The sequence below is a fragment of the Phodopus roborovskii genome, unplaced genomic scaffold (assembly GCF_943737965.1).
Source record: "Phodopus roborovskii unplaced genomic scaffold, PHOROB, whole genome shotgun sequence".
Taxonomy (NCBI): domain Eukaryota; kingdom Metazoa; phylum Chordata; class Mammalia; order Rodentia; family Cricetidae; genus Phodopus; species Phodopus roborovskii.
The window spans coordinates 3,687,149-3,710,617 of NW_026126516.1; the positions used below are offsets into that span (position 1 = coordinate 3,687,149).

Below are 23,469 nucleotides of genomic sequence, written 5' to 3' on the forward strand. Positions count from 1 at the left end.
GGGGCTGGAGAGATGGCTCAGAGGTTAAGAGCATGGGCTGCCTAAGTTTAATTCTCAGCGACCACATGGTGGCTCAACACCCTCTTCTGACCTTCATAGGTACCACATATCCATGTGGTACACAGATAATGCATGTAAAATCATCATATACACACACAAACAAACAAAGCACCTTGGGTCTTTGCAGCTTTTCATTTTCATTTTCTAAGCGTCTAAGTTAAACCCACCTTTCTACCTCAAACTCAACTCCCAAAGTGCAACCCTAACCCCGAGGATGTGCCACCGCACTGGCTATATTATTAGAAATTTGGGTTATTTACATTTTGTCACTATACTCAGGACTGTATGAGTAAATGTATTAATAAATAGCCTTAAAAGGGAATTGTAATTAAAATATAAAATAGTACTTCTGTAACTATAAGACTTGGTCACTAGAATGTAGGGAGGGAGCAGAAGGGGTAAGGTAATAATCTGACCCTTCCAATGAGGTCTGGTTTTTTTTTTTTCCCTCTACTGAATGCTGCTTTTTTTTTTTTTTTTTTTTTTTTTAACCTAATCCTGCTGAGAGCACATGACAGAATATTAAGAATTAGAAGACAATGTTGTGTTGTTTTTCTCAAATCTATTATATAACACAGAAGTCCAAATTCTAGAAGCTAAAAAAATCAGATGAAAACCCCTCTCTCAATTACCACCTACTCACCCTAGCAACCAAAGCTGAGTCAAATGAGGACCTAATAGATAGGCTGCCGGAGGTGCCGAGAAGAACAGAAGATGCTAAGTGCTTGCAGAGAGGACCAGGCACCGGTACACACGTGCTCAATCACTGTACCACAGCCACCTCAGACGCCTCAGTCTCTCCTATCTGTGCTTGCCCTCCTTTCAATGCCCCTCAAGGGAATGCTCCCAGCTAGTCAGCAACACTTGTGGGTGTTGCTGAGTCCCAGCAGGGTCTCTGGAGCTGGGGGGACAGCTCCTAGGGTCCTACACTTTTGTTATGAGGACGTTATCTAGTGTAGACTTACCACTTGCTTCTCAGATAGTATTGCTGCTGAGGTGGCGGCAGCGGCAGCAGCAGCAACCGTCTGTCTTCCCAGGCCTGTGGTGTTGGTGCAATCAGGAGGTGCTACTTTAACACCTGGCAAATACACTGGGGGAGGGCCAGGTTTCGGAGCTGTTCTAGAGTGGAACAGTGAGTGATTACAGGGGTAAGAAAGCGAACGCGAAGGGTGATGACTGGGAGGCCTTTGTCTCCAGCTTGCCTTGAGCTGGTTATGGATTGGGGTGGCTGGAGGGTGGTATGGAGGGGGAGGAGGGGGCAAAGGAGGATGCAAGGCCACGAAAGAGTCCAGGTCTGTAAACATGGTTTCTGCTGCAGGAGTACTGTTAACACGACATCTCCCAGGCTGTCTCATTGTCAAGAGCGGACTTCCATCCCCGAAACGTTCATCAGGAAAGAACTTGTGAGGGTTCTAAGAAAGATTTAAAAGAAAGTCAGCATTAGTTCTCGGCTGCCCTTGAGCTTCTTATTTTTCTTGCCTCAGTTGGGATTATAGGTGTGTGCCACCATGGCTGGATGCCGTTAAACTCCTGACCATCTCTACCTCACAATTCCAAGTGCTGGATTACATGTGTGCCACTTCATCTGGCTCTAGCAGATTTAATAAATGGAAATTTACAGGTTGAAAGAGTTCAATCAGGTACTTAAAAACAAAACAAAACTTTTAGCAGAACCGAAAGGCTTAACATGGTTTTCTAGGCCAGAGCCTAAAGGGAAAATGACCTTATTCGGAGCACAAAGGACTAGAGCAGGCAAAGCTGCCCCACTGAATAGTCAGACCCACACTCAGGCAGCTTCAGGAAGATCGTGTCATGTGACAAAGCCAAACTCCAGTAGTAAAACAATTCAAATGTGCCACTGATAAAAAAACAAGAGTAACATAAAAACCAAGGAAGAGGCTTGAGCAGTGGTGGCTCACACCCTTAACCCCACCACTTGGGAGGCAGAGGCAGGAAGATCTCTATGAGTTCAAAGCCAACCTGGTCTACAAAAGTGCCAGGACTCTTACCCAGAGAAACCTTATTTGGGGAGGGACCAAAACCAAAACCAAAACCAAATGGAAGACAACAAAAACCAAAGGAAGGATCTTTCTAGAAAGTTTGTGACACATCTAAGTATCTATCTGAAGTAAATACAGACTATCATTTTTTACATGTGTGAGTTCGTATGATAAGCATATTATGTTTCTATTCAATTTATGAGATTAAAATACTTAAAAAAAAAAAAAAAAAGACAGAGTCTTTGTTGGGTAGTGGTAACACACCTTTAATCCCAAAACTGGGGAGGCAGAGAGGCAGGTGGATCTCTGAGTACAAGGCCAGCTTGGTCTACAGAGGAAGTTATAGGAGAGGCAAGGCTACACAGAGAAAACACGTCTTGAAAGACAAAACAACAAAAAAAAGCCAAACCAAAACAACAAGAAACAAAACCAAATTCCAAATCAGGGTCTTTTTTTTTTTTTTTTTTTTTAATACTTACTTTTATTTTATGTATGTGTGAGTGCTTGTTTTCATCCACACCAGCAGAGGGAATCAGATACCATTACAGATGGTTGTGAGCCACCACATGGTTGCTGGGAACTGAACTCAGAAACTCTGGAAGAGCAGCTAGTGCTGTTAACCACTGAGCCATTTCTCTAGCCACCCCCAAATTAGGGTCTTGCTGAACACTGGCTTGCAACTCCCAATGCAGGACAGGCTGGCCTTCAACTCACAGAGCTTTGCCTGCCTGTCTCTGCCTTTCAAGTGCTGGGATTGAAAGCATGTGACCACATACCCAGCCAGAAGATAAAATTTAAAATGGCAAAGGGAACAGAAATTACCCTAACAAGGATGACACTAACAGACATGCTACCACTGAAGGGGGTTTAGATCACAAGGCCTTCAAGGAACTATAGGTGACTCAGGAATGAGGAGAACAGGAGAAATACTCTTCCCCAGGAAGAGCACACCAACCGATTATCCAATACTAAATGGTCAATCCTGAAAACACACACACAAGCAACCTGATAGACACTGAGCAGGTTGTATTTTCAAAGTGAGGAATATACACATGTACACACTAACAATAACTAAAGAGAGGCTATTAATTTGAAAGGCAGCAAGGGCGAGGAGGAATACATGGGAGGGTGTGGGACAGGAAGAAATAAGATTATATTATAATCTCAAAAAATTTATATTAAAAAAGTTAAGTCATACTTTGTAGCTTTATTGATGGCAACAATAGTAAAGTAAGATCTAAATTATACTATTTGCAAGGGTCAATCAACGTTAATGGTATTTAGGAGCAAGAAAGTTTTTATCATTTAGTCAGATGAAATTAAATTTTATTTATAGTTATTATTAGATATTTCCATTAGACTGTTTTACAAGCCCTATTTTAATTATAATTTAATTTTAATTATAAAACTGCTATTGCTTTTGTATTCAGTTACTAGAAATCAGGGCTTCTTTTTTTCTTGCTATGTTAAAAAAATAAAGAGCAGGGTGTTGGTTGTGTAAACCTTTAATCCCAGCACTTGGGAGGCAGAGACAGGTAGATCTCTGTGAGTTTGAGACCAACCTGGTCTACAAGAAGTAGTTCTAGGACAGGCTCCAAAGAAACTTGTCTCAAACAACAACAACAACAACAACAACAACAAATAAAATAAAGGCCTAGGCTTGTGTTTGAAAACAAGTCCTAAAGGACAAGAGAGAGAAAGAAGACATCTGGAAGACCTGTAGGAATAACAGAGAGCCAAACCGGAAACCCAGTGACCAGAGAGTGAGCAGTGAGGCCTAGGGTTTTCTGCCCTGTCTTCAATCTCCACTGAGATAGAATTCTGCAGCAGTCACCTACTAGATGCTTGCTATGCCCCAGACACAGCAGTGTTTTACATCACATCTGTCCTCACTTCCCGGGTGAGGGGATGTCTGGGGTAGCGAGTGACTCCATCTGCTCAAAAGTTTAGGGAGCAGCAGAGCCAGCTCTGCTCAGGCCACTCTCCCACACTGCCCTCACCAGCTGAAGACTGCAGGCTATTGCAGACATCAGAGGCAGGAAAAGAACAAGTAGGGAGAAAAAGCAGCTCAGATAACACAGCTGTGGCATTCCAGGCTCCCTCTCCCCCCTCAGTATTGTGCTCTACCTGCAAGAGCTCTGCAGCAGCGTCTGCAAGACCAAACTCTCTCAGCACCCGGATCTGGATTTCATAGCTGACGGTGGCGCCCTCACCGCAGTTCAGAGCATAGGCTCTCTGCACCTGCTCCGTGTGCCGCAGCTCCTGCAGGCGCCTCACCATATCTTTCATAATGAGGAGACGAGGAACTAGAGGGAGAAAGACAGGACAATTCCTGAGCTACACAAGACTACCCAGCAAGTACCAGGAGAAAGAAACATCTATAGAAGAACCTTCTCAGACACTTTTTAAAGATAGTATTTTAATTTCTTGGGAATGTTCAATTTATGTCTCCAATTATTTTCCAAGGTTTAAAAATTTCTCTGGGCCCCAAAAATTCTTGATTATACTAAACAGCCCCTGAATTGTATCATTTTTGGCCACAGCTCAAATAATACTTTACTTGTATGTCCCAGCATTCAGGAGGCAGAGGCAGGAGGTTCTCCAGTTCAAGGCCAGTTTGTTCTTCATAGTGAATTTTAGGACAGCTAGGGCTACACAGAGAAACCAGAAAAACAAAAAAACCAAACCACTTTACTTGTACACGGAGCTCAGTGACACAGTGCTTGCCTAGCTTCAATGCCCAGCACCACAAACAAATCATGTCACTAACTGTTCTGAGTTTTGACTGCATACCAGAGGTTGAATTTGGGCATTCAGAGCTACAGAACAAAAGGCATAAACTCTGACCTCAAAGAATTCTGCTTTTTGTTACTGTAAGTTAAGTAAGTAAATACAGTGTAGGAAGCAACACCAGGCTTGACTCAGGGCAGAGGGAAGACTTAAGACAAGCAGAGTCTTGACAAATGAGGGTTCTGGAAACTAAGCAGGCAAAACAGGGAAGCTTTCTGAGCAGACATCAAGTGCATGTCACATATGCACGTGAGACAACGGGACACAAGCAGCTGGCTAGACAGAATTCAGTGCTCAATGGTACAACTACAAAAGAACTGGCAGGTGACAGGTGGACAATTTAAGCACATTCTGTGAATACCAGATAGTCATGTATACAGGGGGACAACAAGACCAGAGCTGTGACGCTCTGACCAGCACTCAGAAACTATCTAACATTAGTTGTGCTGGCTAGTTTTCCATCAACCTGACACAAGCTGGAGTCAGTGGTGAAGAGGAGACACAACTGAGCAAATGCTTCCCTAAGGCCGTGCTATTGGCTTGCCTGAAGGACATTTTCTTAATAAGTGACTGATGGGGGAGGGCCCAGCCCATTGTGGGTGATGTCATCCCTGGGCTGGTGGTCCTGGGGCTGGTGGTCCTGGGTTCTATAAGAAAGCAGGCTGTGCAAGTCAGTTCCTACCTCCAGGTTCCTACCCTGTGTGAGTTCCTGTCTTGGCTTCCTTCAATGATGAACAGTGATGTGCAAGTGTAAGCCAAATACACCTTTTCCTCCCCTAGTTGCTTTTGGCCATGACATTTCAGGAGAAAGCAAATGGCTTGGAGCTACCTTGAGTGTAGTTTTATTGGAATACAGTCATTTGGGTATTGGCATACATAGTTGTGTGAACACTAAGAAGCTGTGAGTGAGGTTATATGGCCACAAAGCAGAAACTACAGTAGAAGAAGAAAGGCACCAAAACCACTTAGTAAACTGAGCTGAGGCAAACAGGTGAGACGTCTGTCTACAGATTCTTGACGTGACTGCTAGAATGGGAGCTACGGTTTCCCGAGTGCTTACTTTGCACCAGGCAGATGTCTAATAATATAGCTGTGGCACTTCATTAAACCCTCACAATGATGATAAAGAGGAGGCATTATCTGCATTCCACAGATGAGGAATAAGGTTCAGTACAAAGTCATATATGTAAGTGGCACAGCTAGACAGTCTTCTCCAATAAGCTGCATAGCTTTTTTTGCAGTATATCGGGGAAGGACAGAAAAAGAACCGTGGTAGGGCCATGTCTCATTAGCTAAATGACAGAAAAGTTTAATTTCCCTAATCATACTGTGAATATTTTGGGATTTTGAGGTTAAAATTTTAAAATGAAGTTATACTGATATGTATTTGCACTGACTCAAAGTTAAAGAAAACACTACAGGCTGGGTATAGTGGCCTCCCAATACTTGGGAGACAGACACAGGTGTATTCTATGAATACAAGGCCAGCCTGATCGACACAGATCCCACCTGGCCACCCCCCCAAAAAAACCAAAAAAACAAAACAAAACAAACAAACAAACAAACAAACAAAAAAAAACAAAAAAAGAAAGCATCACTCATTGTAGCAAAGCTTCAAACTGTAGAAGAGTCTAAAACTCTCTCAACACTGTTACTCAATTAAGTAAACATAGAGTGGCCAAATATGGTAACAACTGATGAAAGATAACAGTTCAAAATAAAACTGTGGGTTTGATGGAAAGTTCTGTCACTGTGTCATTCATCTTTCCTTAGATGAAAATCTTTAAGCAGAAATGAATGGTACATACTCATAATGCTATTTTAAATCCTGCAATGGCAACTGGCAAGAGCTGGCATAAGCTTCTGACCACTAATTACCACTCTTTTTGGGCATGACAGTTATTAATCAAGCTATGGTCAATCATAAGTCCGAACTCTAGTAAACTTGGTGTAGTGAAATCGGATCTCTAGGAGCTAACAGTGGTCACATTTGGGAGGACAGAGCAGACTACATCACCTCCTGAAGGTTTGTTTTTAAGACAGGGGTTCATTATGTAGCCAGGACATCTCTTGCCTTTCTTTCCCTTATGGGTCCTAGGCTGACAGCTGTGTGCCATCATGCCTACCTGAATTCCTCTAAGTCAGTTGTTCTTAACAGGAATGATTTCACCCCACAAGAGTACTGAAATTCGGGAAGAATCAGCGTATGTAAGAGGGTTAAAACAGCAATTCTAAGAAAGGGAATAGGAACTGCCTTACCTGGGATTTCATTGGCTACAACTGACGGAGGGCTTGACTGGTTGCTGCTGCTCTGCTGGTGGCTGACCATGTGGCAGCACTGTGGCATGGCACTGCTGACCATGTACAGTGTGTCTGGGACATTGGACATTCGAACCATTCGTAGTCGCACCAGATCTGTCTGTTCCACCATCATCTCGTCCAGTACTGACTGGAACATTGAACACAGCTGTCAACCTTCTCTATGGTGAGCTCACACTTGCAGCGAGATAACCATCACCGTATAAAAAGAAACGAAGTTATCATTTTTCATGATGTTTAAATTAATGGTGGAAGGAGAAAGTGCCTCTCCTTTTGAGTACTTTGAAAAGATACAATCATCTTCTTAAAAAATTGACTATAAAATTAATCAGAAATAAACGATATGAATCATAAACATATGCCAAGCATTAGATGCAACAAAAATGCTCAAAATACGGAATATTGATTAGGCCAGAAACTGTACACATATCTGTGGTAGTGTGAATGTCACTGGCCCCCATAATCTCAGTGAGTGGCACTACTAGGAGGTGTGGCTTTGTTGGAGTGGGTGTGGCCTTGTTGGAGGAAGTGAGTCACTGTGCGGGTGGGCTTTGAGGTCTCATACATGGCCAAGCCATGCCCAATATCTGGTCTATTTCCTGTTGTCTACATTTTAGCCATGTAGCAGCTCCTTCTCCAGCACCATGTCTGCTTACACGCTGCCCTCCCCACCATGCCAATAACAGGCAGACTAACCCTCTGAAACTGAAGCCGCCACCTCCATTAAATGTTTTCCTTTATGAGAGTTGCTGTGGTCACGGTGTCTCTTCACATTACCACCTTTAACCCTTGTACTTGGGCTGCAGGGGCAGGCAGGCCTCTTAGAGTTCTAGGCCAGCCTGGTCAACACAGTGATTTCCAGAGCAGTCAAGGTTAGACAATGAGACCCTGTCTCAAAGGGGGACATATATACCATATAAAACTATAGCTACTTAACAGACCTATAAATAAACCCAATTTCATTAAATAAGTTCCAGTGTATCTATTTCACTAAACTGCAGAATGACCAAAATATAAGCATTTTCCACATTCACTGAGGAGGACTCTGGGCACAGGCCCAGTGCCACACCTGGTGAATGTTTTGGCTGCCCAGCCTTGAAGAAGAGAGAATGGGTAGCTAGTACACGAGCAACATTAAGTGCTGTACTGACTCCAGAAAGGCCAAACCCAACACTGGGCCTTCTACTGTTCTAGATCTGTTCACAGTGTTGACCACTCAGAAAGTTTCATTTCCAGAACTCTTATAAAGGTGGAGAGTAACTGACTTGACAACGTTGTCCTCTGACCTCCACTCACGCTATAACACACGTGACCACATGTACATCATTATGAGGAGCTGAATGGGTTAAGGGCACTGGTTGTGTTGGCAGGTTGTGCAGGGCACACGCCTTCCAGTACTTTGGAGGCAGAGGCAAGCAGATCTCTGAATTGGAGGCTAGCTGGGGTTACAAAGTGAGACTGCCTGAAACCAAAACCAAAACAACCCAAAACCACGTTGATTTCAAAGACCCTATTAGTTTTTCAAACTCTACACCAAAGTTTTATGAATAATCTAATAAAAAGTGTTTTGTTTTCACATTATTATATTTTCTTCACACGGGGTCTGCTATTTACTAACAAGTTTGAAACTTAGTTTAAATGCTTACTCTAAAATTAAAGTGAACTCAAAAGTCACCTATTCTGGAAGATTACTCGAGGGATGACATTTCTCAGTTTACAAGGAAGATAAGCAAATGCAGCCTACACTTCAGACATTTCCCTGCGCTCTAGACCACAAAGCACAGCTGTCATGTAATTACAATGATTTACAAGGCAATGAGGTAAAATGCATCTTAACAAGTTTTAAAAACATCTTTGATAACTAAACATTTCAGAAAATTACTGACAAACTAGAATCTACTTTCATTTTCCCTATTACTAGATGTCTGGGTCATTGTAAATCTCTGTGCATGTGTTTGGTGATAAACTCCTCTATCGTTACCTTCGCTTCTTCCACATAGGGAGAAAACAGCCGAGGACGAACATAGATGCCAGCATTTTTTTGCCGTAACCAGGCATTTGACTTCCCTCCTTCTGTTGTAGGGAGCATATCTGATGGGGGAGTACTGATCAAGCCTCTTTTCATCTTAAAAACAAACATTTAAACAAAGATAAATATATGCCACACAATACTAGTAAGAAAACAATAGTTACACCTATGAACACACTGCACAAACTTTACTACCATTTATTATATAAATTTAGCAATATAGTAAATGTTTAGTAGTAGTAAAAAGTTCAGGGGATGAGAGATGGCTCAGTGGTTACGAGCACTGACTGTTTTTCCAAAGGACCTGGGTTCAATTCCTAGCACCCACATGACAGCTCACAACTGTATGATGGGAGAGGTCATTCTGTAAAATTATGTTTCTCTTATTGGTTAATGAATAAAGTACTGTTAGTAAATAGGAAGGCAAGATAGTCGGGACTAGGAGATAAGGAGGATTCGGGGAGAGGTAGTAGGGAGGAGTCAAGATGTAGGACGTTGAGAGAAGATGTCCAGACCCTCTCTCTGGTAAGATAAGACCACGTGGAGACACTTAAATTGATAGAAATGAGTTCATATTTAAGACAGTGCCAGCCAATAAGAAACGCTTGTAACTGGCCAACAGTTTCATAATTAATACAGCGTTTCTGTGTGTTATTTTGGGACTGATGTGGCTCTGGGACCAGGCTGGCAGGAAACTGCTTGTAACATCTGTAGCTCTAATTCCAAGGAATCTGACACCCTTAACAAACATACATGGAGGCAAAACACCAGTGCACATAAAATAAAAATCAATCATTAAAAAAAGAATTCAGCAGTAAGAAAGCATCATAACTGCACACTTACCTATAGAAGAATGATGTCTTTACACAGACACATAAATCCAAATTCATGAATTTGGATTAATTTTCACAACACTTGATGAAAACTAATTTTTCCCCCTGTTCATTTTGCTTCTAGCCCCAACCAAGAAAAAGTACACGGAGTTGGCCTTACTTACAGCAGAGTTCTCTTCACCAACCCTCAAATAGCCCAAATCAGAAAATATGTGAACATTTTTTCAGTTTACTGGAGAGATCTCTTTTGAAGTATTAGCATTGGTGAACTATGTAATATGTAACTACAGATGCCTTATTTAACCTTAAGGGCCTCACTATAGGGCACCTGAGTGGTTCTGGAGTTGGGGAACCACAGATAAAGATGTTTCGGTGTCACTGTGGTTTCCTCACTGACACTATGAACCCATATATAAAGAAAGCCCCTTAGGTCCTACTTGATGGTAAAGATTAAATGACAGCAATACTAAACGCTCGGCATGGTATGCACTTCACCTACAGAGTTAGAGAACATGGCAGTGCACAGCCACAAGCAAACTTATATTGGGCTAAGTATGGAATTAAGAAGCAAGTAAGTAAATAGTTCCTAAACAATGCCCCAACAATACTTTTCTAAATAAAATACAAGAACCATTCTTGCTGGACATGCTGGTGCACACCTTCAAGCAATGAGGAGCAAGCCAGTAAGTAGCACTCTTATATGGCCTCTACACCCATTCCTGACCTGACTTCCTTCAGTGATGAACTGTCCTGGGGAGCTATAAACTGAAATAAACCCTCTCCTCACCAAATTGCTTTTGGTCATGCTGTTTTATCATACTAATAGAAACTTTTATGAAGACACCAGCTTAGTAGCAAAAAATTCAAAATAAAGAGTCATGACAGGCATTTTTCAAAAGACATATAAAGGGTCAAGAGGGTATATGAAAACATGTTAAACATCACTGATCATCAAGAAAAGGCAAATTAAAAACTAAGACAAGAAGAAGCAGGGGCACTCTCTCTATATATACATATATCTATGTATTATATACACAAAAACAAATAAAACTAGTTAAGAAACATTACTTTATCCAGACCAGCCTGGTCTACAAGAGCTAGTTCTAGGACAGCCTCCAAAGCCACAGAGAGACCGTCTCGAAACGAAACAAAACAAAACCACACACAAAAAAAACAACCCCCCCCCAAAAAAAAACCACATTACTTTAGTGGCTGGATAGATGGCTCTAGAGCAATCATGAGGACTGAAGTTTAGATTCTAGCACTCATGTTACAAGCAAGGTATCCTGCAAATGCCTGCAACTGTAGCTCACAGAGCTCTGACGCCCTCTTTTGGCCTCTGTGCTTAGGTACAAGCATACAAGCATGCAGGCATGTACTCACACTCACACATTCACCCATACACATACTCTTTTTTTTAAAAAAAAAAATCAACTCTATTAATATATATGGTCTCCCACCTCTCTATTATTTTCAAGACAAGGTCTCTCACTATGGCTCTGGCTGTCCTCGAAGTCACAAAGATTCACCTGCCTCTGCTTCCTGAGTATTGGGATTAAAGCATGCTCAGCTCTATAAATTTTCAACTGAGTTTAAAATGAAGTCAAATGGCTCATGCATCTTACATATATGAGTCAATGTCCCACCTTTGATTTAGTGTTCTTGAGGAGTCTGCAAAGGTAATTTCTATCTTTTCTTTCCATGAGATTGGATTCATTCATACTGATAAATGACCAAATTAATTCCCTTAAAAAACTACGTTCTTAAGTGAGCTCCAGGACAGCCAGGGCAACACAGAGAAACTGTCTCAAAAAAAAAAAAAAAAAAAAAAAAAAAAAAAAAAAAAAAACCCAAAAAAAACAAAAACAAAAAAACAAAACAAAAAAAAAACACCAAAAACAAACAAACAAAAAACCAAAAAAAAAAAAAAAAAAAACCCCAACAAAACAAAGAAAAACAAATAACAAAACCCTGAAAAATCAAAATACAAAACAAACAAACAAACAAAAAACTACGTTCTTGTTAGGAAGATCTACTTACTCACATCAGCACCAAGCACTATTCTGTATTATGTCAGACACTGGGGACATAACTGTACCAAACTGATTTCAAGTACTTTACTAGTAAAAGAAATTGTAAGAATTAGATAGGATAAGTTTGGTATTTTTCTTTTCCTAAAAGGAATAAAGAAATGAACTTACAGCATCACTTAAGACCTCACTGTTTATAGGCAAGATGTGTTCAATTCGCACAAAAGGCAAGAGAGAAGAAAGGATCTCTCTAAGTTCTTCTGTGTCCAGGTCTCTTCTCTTCACACCTCTTTTGTTCACACTATGTGCTGTACCACTCAGTAAGTTTGGCTCTAGGAAACAGAAAAGGAAAAGCCTTTAGTGAAATCCCAGTTTTCGTAGACACAGCCTTTTTCTTTTTAAGAACTTCTTTTGTTTGTTTTGTTTTTTTGAGACAGGGTTTTTCTGTGTGGCCTTGGCTGGCCTCTTTTTCAGAGACTAGCCTGCTTCTGCATCCAAGTGCTGAGATTGACAGGTGCTCCCACCACCACACGGTCTTTTTAATAAAATTTGGTGTGCATCTGTGTATAGGGGTATACTTCCCATGGCACTGAATGTGAAAGCCAGAGACAATTTTCAGTATTTGGTTTCTTCTTCCACCATAGTTTCCAAGGATCAAACTTAAGTTTTCAGACTTGGGCAACCAACACTTTCACCCACTTTGTATGTAAGTACACGTGCTTTAAGATAGCTTATAAATAAGTTTAATGTAATGCATACGTTTTTGGATAAAGAGAAAGTACAGTGTCTACAACACAGGAACATTCTTTTATAATTTCTGTATTAAATGATTATTTTTATGTTTATTAACTCAAAGTAAGAAAAACGACAATCTGTTCATATCAAGGCCGTGACCAATTTTTAGTGTAAGAGTATAAGAGTGACAATGCAAGGCACATGCTATTTCTAGTCATGGTAGCATGTATGAGAAGGGGAAGAGAGGGATCTCATGTAGTCCAGGCTGGTTTCCAACTTGTTATGTAGCCAAGGATGAGTCTGAAATTCTTTCTGATCCTCCTACCTCTACTTCCTAAGTTGTGGGATTAGAGACATGCACTACCATGCCCAACCCAGGCTACTTCTGTATAATGGTAATTTAATAATATATTAATCACTTTTATCCAAAGGAGTAAAATCTAATGTTCCTTCTTAGTTCTAAGCTTCTAACATGGGCCTGTTACTGCACATGGGTGAACTCCCCCCCCCTCTTTTTTGGTTTTGTTTTTTCAAGACAGGGTTTCTCAGTGGCCTTGGAGGCTGTCCTGGAACTTGCTCTTGTAGACCAGGCTGATGTCTAAGTCACAGAGATCTGCCCGCCTCTGCCTCCCAAGTGCTGGGATTAAAGGCGTGCGCCACCACTGCCTGGGGTAAGGGAGAATCTTTTGTATCTGACATTTAAGTCCTATGTCCTGAGCAAGACGCAGTTACTTTTCATTAGGTATTAATGTGACAGGAAGATCTAAAGAAAAATAAGTATGTTTATGTTACTGAAGTATAAAGAAAATTATAATTTTAGGAAATATTTAGTTATATCTTTAATTTAGGAGGCTACATATTTTTCTTAAAATTTGATAATTTTTACAATGAATATGATTTTTATTGTTGATAATAAAAGTGACAATCTTTTGTTTTTGTTGAGATAGTTTCTTATTACATAGCCCTGGCTGTCTTAGAACTCACAAAGTAGACCAGACTGGCCTTGAACTCAATGTATCTGCCTTTACTTCTGTAGTGCTGAGATTAAGACGTGCACAACCACATCCAGCCAAAATTTTTATTTTATTAGTAGATACATCTTTCTTTTTTCTTTTGAGACAGAGTTTCTCTGTAGGTTTGGAGACTGTCCTGGAACTGTTTTTGAAGATCAGACTGTCCTCAAACTTACAGAGATCCTCCTGTCTCTGCCACTGCGAGTACTGGGATTAAAGGCATGTGCCACTACCACCTGGTGCAAATATATCTTTCTTAAATTACATGAGGGAAATACGTGCATATATTCTCTACACACACACACACACACACACACACACACACACACACACACACACACACCTTTTTATGTTTGTGATATTGAGGATAAAATCTAGGGCCTTGTATGCAAGGCAAGTCCTTTATTATTGTTCAATATCTCTGACTCACAATTTTTTTGAAGTGGGAAGTGTGGGAAATTTGTACACTGTGTGAAGATGTATTGCTGTAACTGGTGTAATAAAAAGCTGAATGGCTAACAGATAGGCAGGAGGTATAGACAGGACTTCTGGACAGAGAGGAAGGAGGAGGAGATAATCGAGATGCAGAGAAGATGCCAATGAGACATACTTAATGAAATTAAGGTAAAAAGCCACATGGCAAAAGCGAGATTAACAAAGGCAGGTTACTTTAGATTATAAGGGCTAGTGGGACAAGTGTAAGCTGTAGGCCATGCTTTCATAATTAATAAGAAGTCTCTGTGCCATTATTTGGGAGCTAGCTGGCAGGACAGGGAAAGATTCATTACAGTACTGGGTAATGTCTTACAAAAACCTTCAAGCAAGGGCAGAACCATCTACACACAAACATAACCAAAGAAGGGCCAGTTGGCCTTTCTTATTCTTGCAGAACTTTATGCCTGAAATGTATTTCATTTACTTACTTATTTTTGTTTTTAATGTGTCTGGCTATTTTGCCTACATATGTGTCTGTGAACCATGTGTGTACCTGGTGCCCTCAGAGGACTGAAGAGGGTGTTAAATCCCCTGGGAATGGAGTTGCACTGTGATGAGCCATCATGTAAGTGTTGGGAACTGAACGAAGTCCTCTGAAAGAGAAGCAAGGACTCTTAACCACTGAGCCATCTCTCCGGCCCACAAAATAATTTTAAAGGAAATTTTATCCATGAAGGATTCTCGACACCTGCCCAAATAAATATGATCTTTCATTATGACTAACACTTTCTCATTATTAACCTATATCAATGAAGAGACCAAAGGCCTACAGTAATTAGGCAGTTCAGGTTGTGGTAGCTATGTTGTTCACAATTAACAATGAACTAACCAATGATTCTAGAGGTTAGTTTCCCATAGGCCTCTGAGCACAAACATTTTGCCAACTCATCAAGACATAACTTTGTGTGCTACTGTTTAAAGACACCTTAATATATATTCATTAACAATGAACTCATGGCTAACAGCACAGTAACTCATGCCTCAATGAAGTTTATCAAATATACTATTTTCTCCATAAGGACATTCCAGTCTTCTTGTAGTTGAGAATTTGAGACACTTTAGCATACTCACTTGGCAGCTATATTAGATCATGAATGAAAACAAAAAATGTAAAGATATTAGGTGGGACTGGAGACTCAGCTCAGTGGTTAAGAGTACTTGCTGTTCTTGCGGAAGACTGGGATTCAATTTTAGGTACCCACATACTGGTTCATAATCACATGTAAGCACAAACATGGTGCACATATAGAGATGCAGGCAAAGTACTTATACACATGAAATAAATCTAAAAACATTATTTAAGAAAATTCCAACGTACTAGGTAGGCTACAAGAAGGATAGGTATTCATAGTCAATCTGAACACAAAAGGCAAATTTTCTGAGTCTCAATTTATCTTCGGCTAAGAAATTTTGTGTGTTTTGTTTTTGAGACATGGTCTCTTCTACATAGCTTTGGCTGTCCTGGAATTCACTATGTAGACCAGGCTGGCTTTGAACTCAGGAGTTCCACCTGTCTCTGCCTCTTTATTGCTGGGTCAAAGGTGTGCACTATCACGCCTGGCCTGAGGATTTAATTACTGTGTACGTCTTTGTCTATGAATAACACTGAAAGTGTGTGAATAAAGATTCGAAGTTATAAATAAAGTATAGTATGTTGATAAACTTGCAAATACATACTCTATAAATGAGAATAGACTATACATTGGTATTCAGAAATCTTTCTAAATTAATTATAGTGGTTTTGTAGTTAGTTTTTCAAATCTGAGAAATGTTGAAGGTTTTTGAAGGTCACAGAAAAGTAGCATTGCATGAGAGGTTTCAGCAGGTAAGCGAACTTAACTGCTCTTGAGCAGGACTCAGGTTTGGTTCCCAGCACCCACATGGAGGTAGATAACTACCTGTAAGTTCAGTGTCGCCAGGTGACTTGATGCCCTCTTCTGACCTCTTCCAGTACCAGGCATGTACATGGTACACATGCATATGTGCAGGCAAATATACACAAAAATAAATTTAAACACTTAGAAATAGAAGTTCAAAGTCAACCCTGGTTACTTAGGTCTGGGCCACATGAGACTGTTTCAAAATGACAGGAAAGGGAAATCTACTTAATTTTCCTAATTGAAGCTTATTGATTTGGGTTCATTAAGTAGAGGTGATAGGTGGGTGGGTGATCTAACATATAAAAAGACCAGTTTAGAATCCTATGTTTCTGGCTCAGTGAGTAAAGGCACCTGCCACCACACATAAGAATCTGAATAAATTTCCCTTTTTCAGTTTTTTTGAGACAGGGTTTCTCTGTAGCTTTGGAGGCTGTCCTGGAACTAGCTCTTATACAGCAGGCTGGTCTAGAACTCACAGAGATCCGTTTGCCTCTGCCTCCTGAGTGCTGGGATTAAAGGTGTGCACTACCACTGGCTGGCTGAATCTGAATAAATATTTATTGGAAGGACAGAAGCTACTCTTGCAAGTTGTACTCTGACTTCCATACATGTACTGTTGTGTGTATACACATGTGTGGATGCACATAAACACAGTAAAAAAAAATGTATAAGATGAAAACAAAATGAATTGTGCATCCAAAACCAAAGCCCACATTGTATATGGAGCTACCCAGAAGCCACCTCAACTGGAAGTAATTTTATTAAAAACAAGACAAAACAAAAAACAGAAACAAAAACAAAACAACTTTGTGGATGTCCCGCACACTAGGACCTCACACATACTAAATAAGTGGTATGCCACTGAGCTACAACCTTAGTCCTCTTCCCTTTGAGACAAGCTCTGTATAGCTCTGGCTGGCCAGGAACTCATTCCATAGACTAGGCTGGCCTCAAATCAACAGAAATTTGCCTACCCTTACCTCCCAAGGGCTGGGATTGAAGGTGTGTGCCGAAAAAACAAAGAAAAAGACAAAAAAAAAAAAAAAAAAAAAAAAAAAAAAAGTGTGCCACCATGCCAAGCCTTTGTATCTTTCTTAGTTGAAGTAAAATTCAATACAAATTCATTAATCATTTTAATAACATTGTATATCCATCAACATTAATTCCAGATCATCTTTAACAATGTTTCCTTCTCTGATACCTTAATCACAACATGGCATTTTTCATTCCATGAATCACTGAACATACTATGTCATAGACATAATAAAATTTGATATATTTATCAACTTCCCCTCAACACTCCACCGATGGTAAAAATCCTCTACTTCCTTCAGTCCACACAGTATGTTTCCAAGACTGGTATGTGTGTAAGAACTGGGAATGTTGAAGCCATACAGATGCTGACTAGCAGAAGCGTACTCTCTGAACTTACCTCTGTCTGCTATTCTTTTCATCAATTGATGCTCTCCCCATTTAATCAGATACTTAAGGATATCTTGTTCACTTGCCTAGAATAAAAATTGGTTATTATTTATTCTAATGAAATTATTAAAATGTTTAGTTTATATGAGAGGAAGGTGATAGGTGGTTGATCGAACATAAGTTGTATATTATAATGTACACGTGTAGCATAACTTAACACATTTCTCTCTTTATATCAGCTGTGGTCTATACAATGAATGTTCCAGATAGCATTATTTTATTGAATAATTTCAATCTTCATCCCAGCTGATGCTTTTATTATTACCATCTTTTTTTACTATGTATATTTCCTACTTTTAAATTTATCTTATTATAAGGCTCCCGTACCGCTAGTGTTTTGGGGATAAGATGAAAATAAACATATCATCTTCTCCAGTAATGGGAAAAACAAGAATGACAAATTGTCCAAGCAGGCTACAACTCTATAAGGTATATTATGGGCTGAGGAGTGGACCTTGCAGGGCAATTTGTGAACTAGCAACGTACCTCCCATTTCTTACTTTATTTAAAGTCTTACAGCACATAGAGGCTGCCCTCCAAGACACTTTGTTATGAAGGACTGCATAGCTCAGGACAACAATCTAGACAGCACCGACAAATCCTAACTCAAGTAGACATCTGGTACTGACCAGGACAGTGAGACAATGCTGACGAACAAAACTCCTTATACAAACGAACACCAAGTGCTTCAGCATTTATTACTGCAAAGAAAGCAATGCTGAAGAAGCACGGTGGACAATTTGTTTTCTCTTTTTCTTTTTTTAAATAGTTATGTATACGTGTTCTGCCTATATGTATTCCTGCAGGCCTGAAGAGGGCACCAGATCTCACTACAGATGATTGTGAGCCACCATGTGGTTGCTGGGACTTGAACTCGGAACCTCTAGTGTTCTTTACCACTGAGCTATCTCTCCAGCCCTAGTTTCCTTTCTTTTCTTTTCTTTTAAATTTGGCATTTTCTAACTATGGTGATACCATTTTAGTTTATCTAGTATACACACAATGAAACAAATCACTCAAAGGGTTGACAGCTTCACACCATTAAAAGCTATTGCACAGTTTTTAGCATAAAGTTAGTCTGATATAAAACAATTAAAAATATGTTATCATACAGAATTTTTTTGCAGTATTTAAAGTCTATTATTAAATTACAAACTAGATTAACACACAAGCCAAAGACACAAGAATTGACTGAAAATTACTTCTGTCTGAAAATAAAGTAGAAAATACAATTATGCTTTAGCAGAACACATACACTCTTGAGTTTTTATGAGTTGAATAGACTGAATGAAATTTCACTCTTGCTTTGTGCTGTTTAACCTAAGGTCTACAATCTAAGTATCTGATATTATACCAAAAGAAATTATTATAGTGTATTGAGTATCTATGGAAGGCAAGGCATTCACTTTCAGACTGTGCTCCTGACCTGTCCTGTCCTCTTTGATGTATAGCTGGTTAAGCCCTGGGCTTGTTCATAGCAGTGTACACGAAGACCCAATGTGCCAGAAGGATTTCAGTGCACAAATATGGAGCCGGAACTCATTAAGAAAAGCCTGTTTCTCCCTGACCAATGCTATAAGAGAAACAGAGTGCAGATGAATTTCTTTGTGCATATGGAATGACAATGAACTTGAGAGGTGTATAAATGATTACCTGTAGGTAGTCAGACTGGATAGCAGTAAGCAGATGGTCTTTGCTGAGTTCATAAAAAACATCCGAAGTCATGACCTGGGATAATTCCTCACAAAGGAAATGCAAAGCTTGTCGGTGCACCCACTTAGAGCCATATGGATGTGAGCTCCACTTGAGGATGGCAATTAAAGTATCTAATGAGATGCTCTCAGCAATGATATCCTCACAGCCTAAAAGAGAAGGCAAATACTTCTTAAGATTAATCAGAAATATTACTTATTGATCATTAGTGTGTTAGGCTACATAGAGTTAAAAAGTGGCTGTACTAAAACAAGTCAAAGAGAGAAAAAAATCTCATGGAAAACATCAAGACTTCCTTGGATATGGTAACAATAGATATGATGTTTATAGGAAATCGGACACCCTACTGAGAGAGGCAGAGAACCTTCCAAGCTGCTAAAGAAAACACATCTGTGTACAAATTCAATAACTGAGTAAGATAGTACAATGGTACCACTGGGTCAAAGGGCAAGAAGAGTAGATGGCAAAGACAGACAGATGCCAGAAAGACATGACTGACAGAGGAAGCACATAGATGACATCTGACAGAGCACCAAGACCTAAGGAGATGATTTAAGCCCTTAAAAAACAGGTAAAACACAACTGGTATTCTTTTGAGTTTAATTCTGCCAAATCCAAAAAGAAATAAGTGAAATAACCCAAAAATCCAGAAAAAGTAACTATGGCATTTTAAGGGCTCAAAGAAGAAAGTTAAAAAAAAAAAATCTGAGAATTTTTTTATATTTTTTTTTACATTGAAAAATCAATATAAAGATACAGGACCAGACATGGTAGCATACACCTTTAATCCTGGCACTTGGGTGGCAGAAACAGAAGGATCTCTGTGAGTTTACATTGTGAGGTTCAGGAAAGCCAGAACAAAATGAGACTCTGTCTCAACTCCTCTACCCAACTGTGAGTGACAAAAATTATGGAAGGAATATGACTAAAATTGAATAAAAAATTCTTACTGTTTACTATAAAACAAAAAGTAGTCTTGATATTATGAAAAAATGATACCCTCATCTGGCATGCAGAACACTCATACACAAAATGTAATTATGTAAATAAAATGAAACAAAAAAAAACCCCAAGCATTTAAATATCACCAATAGTAACAAAAAGTATGGCTACACACACTGTGCTGTATTCAGAGCCTTACAAAATACAGATCAAAGATTAAAGTCTAGACACTTTCAGAGTTGAAAGTTCTAAGTTCAAAGTAACAGGACAGAATCCCATATTCAGGTGATACAAGATCATTAGTGGCCATATGACACCTATTTACCTCCTTTCTTTCTGATACACTACCAGATGAGGGGATACATCACAAATAACTGTGCCATACGAGTTCCACATAGCATAGGGATACTGTCTTCAGTGTATCTTTACAGCACCCTTTGCACATGGTAGGTAGTAAAACGTGTTAAGGTATACAAGTGAGATCCTTGTAGGTAAGAGGTACAAAACTGAACAGTGCTTAAAGGAACTGCTTGTAAACAGCACCAATTAGAGTGGAGGGTATAGGAGTGAGTCTGTTTTTGCCATGATGATCATGAGCTTGGATGAAGCTATGAAAAGCATGCTTCAAAATCTCCAGGCAATTGAATCTGGAGAGCACAGTTACCAAAATGCTATATAGCACAATCACAACTAGCTACAAAGATCAGTCAAAAATCAAATTCAAATAAAGCTAGGGAAAATGAGGAATGATGAAAATCAACTGCACAGTGATGACAAAGGTGATCTTGCTAATACAGGGCGGTGTCTGGGTGTCTGGGTATTTTAACTCATAGAAGACTGAAGCTCTCCTGGGTCTCAGTTCCCCAGAGAGCCTGATGCCGCTCTGCTCTCTCCTGTGTTGCTCTCAGCCCCATCTTTCAGATGGGCACTGATGGAACTGAGGATGCTAAGAGGGGGCAACAGAGCACAAGAGGGACAGGCTCTTGGCAAACGTTACAGACTTACATAAGAGAAGCCTAAGCAGAAATGTAAGAAGAGATGTTGTTACATGCCCAGAGGGGAAAAAAAAAAAACAAAGACCTGAGTACTATTACTCTAAGGACAGACTCCAACAATCAGCTGAATGTTAAAAAAAAAAAAAAAAAAAAAAAAAAAAAGGGGCATCCTGGCTTGATAAGAAAAAATTATTACAATCACAATTTCTCTCTTCTCTGTTTCAAAGATCCTTCTAGAAAAACGGGAGTAGAGACCGGTTGAGCAAGTTAGAGACAGAGTACAAAGAATTCTTACACTGAACAGGGACCAAGGTCAGAAGACATCTAAGATACTTCATTCTTAGAAAATAATAACAGAGCAAATACAACATTCATTTATTTGATCTAAACATTAAAATAACATTCTTGAAGGAGAATCACACTTTTAGAGGATGTGTCTACCGATAGTTTCCCATGTTACAATCACAGTGGGTGGCTCCACACCTCACACATACTGCCTGCACTGACTGAACTTAGTGGGCTATTTAAAAACAAAGAAAAGATTGTGAGGGTGATCTATTGGGAGGAATATGGGAGGGGTTAGAGGGGAGTAAACAGAAGGAATATATAATCATATTTCATTGTATATATGTATAACATTCTCAAGAAGAAAAAATTTAAAAAGTCCCCATAAGCGCCACTGAAATGACCACAGGGAGATGTGCTTGTGATACCAGAAGGCACAAGGTGCAAAGCAGGGAAAGAAAAAGTTCTTAAGGATACTCGGACCTCAGTACCCAGAGTTCATATGTTCCAATGACTCTTCCTTCAAAATACTCCTTATTAGCCTCTTTCTTTTCCATTCCCACCAATACCATAACCTTTTAATGCCCAAATCAATATCCCAATATATTTCCAATATCAACCCCTGAAGTTTTCTGCATCCCCAAGTATTTCAATCCATACCAAGCACAGGATGGAACCCTGCACAGGCGACACCACCATCACACCACCCCTATTTAACTATTTTAAAAAGGAAAGCAAGAATTCCAAGTCTTAGGCAAGGAAAAAAAAAAAAAAAAATCAGACATGCATGCTAGAAGACAAGCTACCCTGTGCCTCTGGTGCAAACTCCTTTGGACTCTGCAATGTGTTAAGAATTGGGGGTGGGGTGGTGGTGGTGAATGTTTTTCTTTACTCACCCCCCCCCCCCAGGACAATTCTTAAGAGTCTAAACTCTCATAGTGCTCTCCTGTCTTCCCAGCCTCACTCCTTCCTGTTCTTGGGGGATATTTACAAAATGAACATCCTGTGAGCAATCATTTGAGCAAGGCTTTTGGCAAAGGCTGTGGGAAATGGGAGATTTCCAGACAAGAACAGCTAGTAACAAAAATACCCTACAAAGCCAAGGTTCTTGAGTGAAATTCTAGACCTACATGTGAGTGAGGAGGTGGAAATGGCATGCTTTGTGTATGACATTATCAATTTCCACGAGAAGCACATGACCACAAATGGAAGGTGAAATAGCTCAGTAGCAAGAGGTGACACTCAAATTCTCAAATGTGGATATTTAACCTTTAAGAGTCTGAAGATTTCCAAGTCAGTATTTAAAAAACAAAACAAAACAAAAAAAAAAAAACAAAACAAAAAACCCCACAAAATCCTATTTCCTTCAGCTAGACGGTATAACAAGAGAGTAAGCTGGCTAAGGCGCTCAACTACAAAGAGCTCACAGGACTCCCCTCCCCCCCAGTTATGAGATAAAATGTCCACAGGCACACCTGGACAGAAACCAAGAGCAGTGGTATTTGTACAGAAGAGCCAAGACTGTAAGCCCCAAGATTCAAGCCCATATTCTAGGCTATTAGAATGAATTCCTCCAACTTCACATTAGGATCAAGCAGATATTTGTTGTTTTGTTTTTCCTTTCTTTCCGGAGATTCTGATTATGCCTGCTTAAGTCCTTGATGGTTCTCTTCAAGATCTGCTGCCTCTTCTCACTACCTTGTAACCCCTAACCTTGAAATTAGGTTTATAGCACATAGTCCCAGTAGGAAAATAGTTTGTTTTGGAATGCAGTTAGTGAATATGCAAAGAAAAGCAAGACTCCTCTCCAGTTGGTTGCAGCCTCAGGAGAGTGGTCCCTCTACCTTGCCTGGGAAGCACAGTGGTCC

The 23,469-nt window shown here is 39.9% G+C and overlaps 1 protein-coding gene across 3 annotated transcripts in view; it reads right to left on the bottom strand.

The window, feature by feature from the left end:
- Btbd7 (BTB domain containing 7) overlaps nt 1-23,469 on the bottom strand; it is a 73,267-nt gene that overhangs the window by 5,916 nt on the left and 43,882 nt on the right. For all 3 annotated transcript variants that reach the window (XM_051196516.1, XM_051196518.1, XM_051196517.1), the window contains exons 4-10: nt 19,320-19,528; nt 17,617-17,692; nt 12,233-12,393; nt 9,151-9,294; nt 7,110-7,299; nt 4,188-4,366; nt 1,026-1,472 (exon numbers count right to left, since the gene is read on the bottom strand). In XM_051196516.1, the coding sequence (XP_051052473.1) occupies nt 1,026-1,472; nt 4,188-4,366; nt 7,110-7,299; nt 9,151-9,294; nt 12,233-12,393; nt 17,617-17,692; nt 19,320-19,528 (1,406 nt within the window). The remainder of the gene's footprint in view (nt 1-1,025; nt 1,473-4,187; nt 4,367-7,109; nt 7,300-9,150; nt 9,295-12,232; nt 12,394-17,616; nt 17,693-19,319; nt 19,529-23,469) is intronic.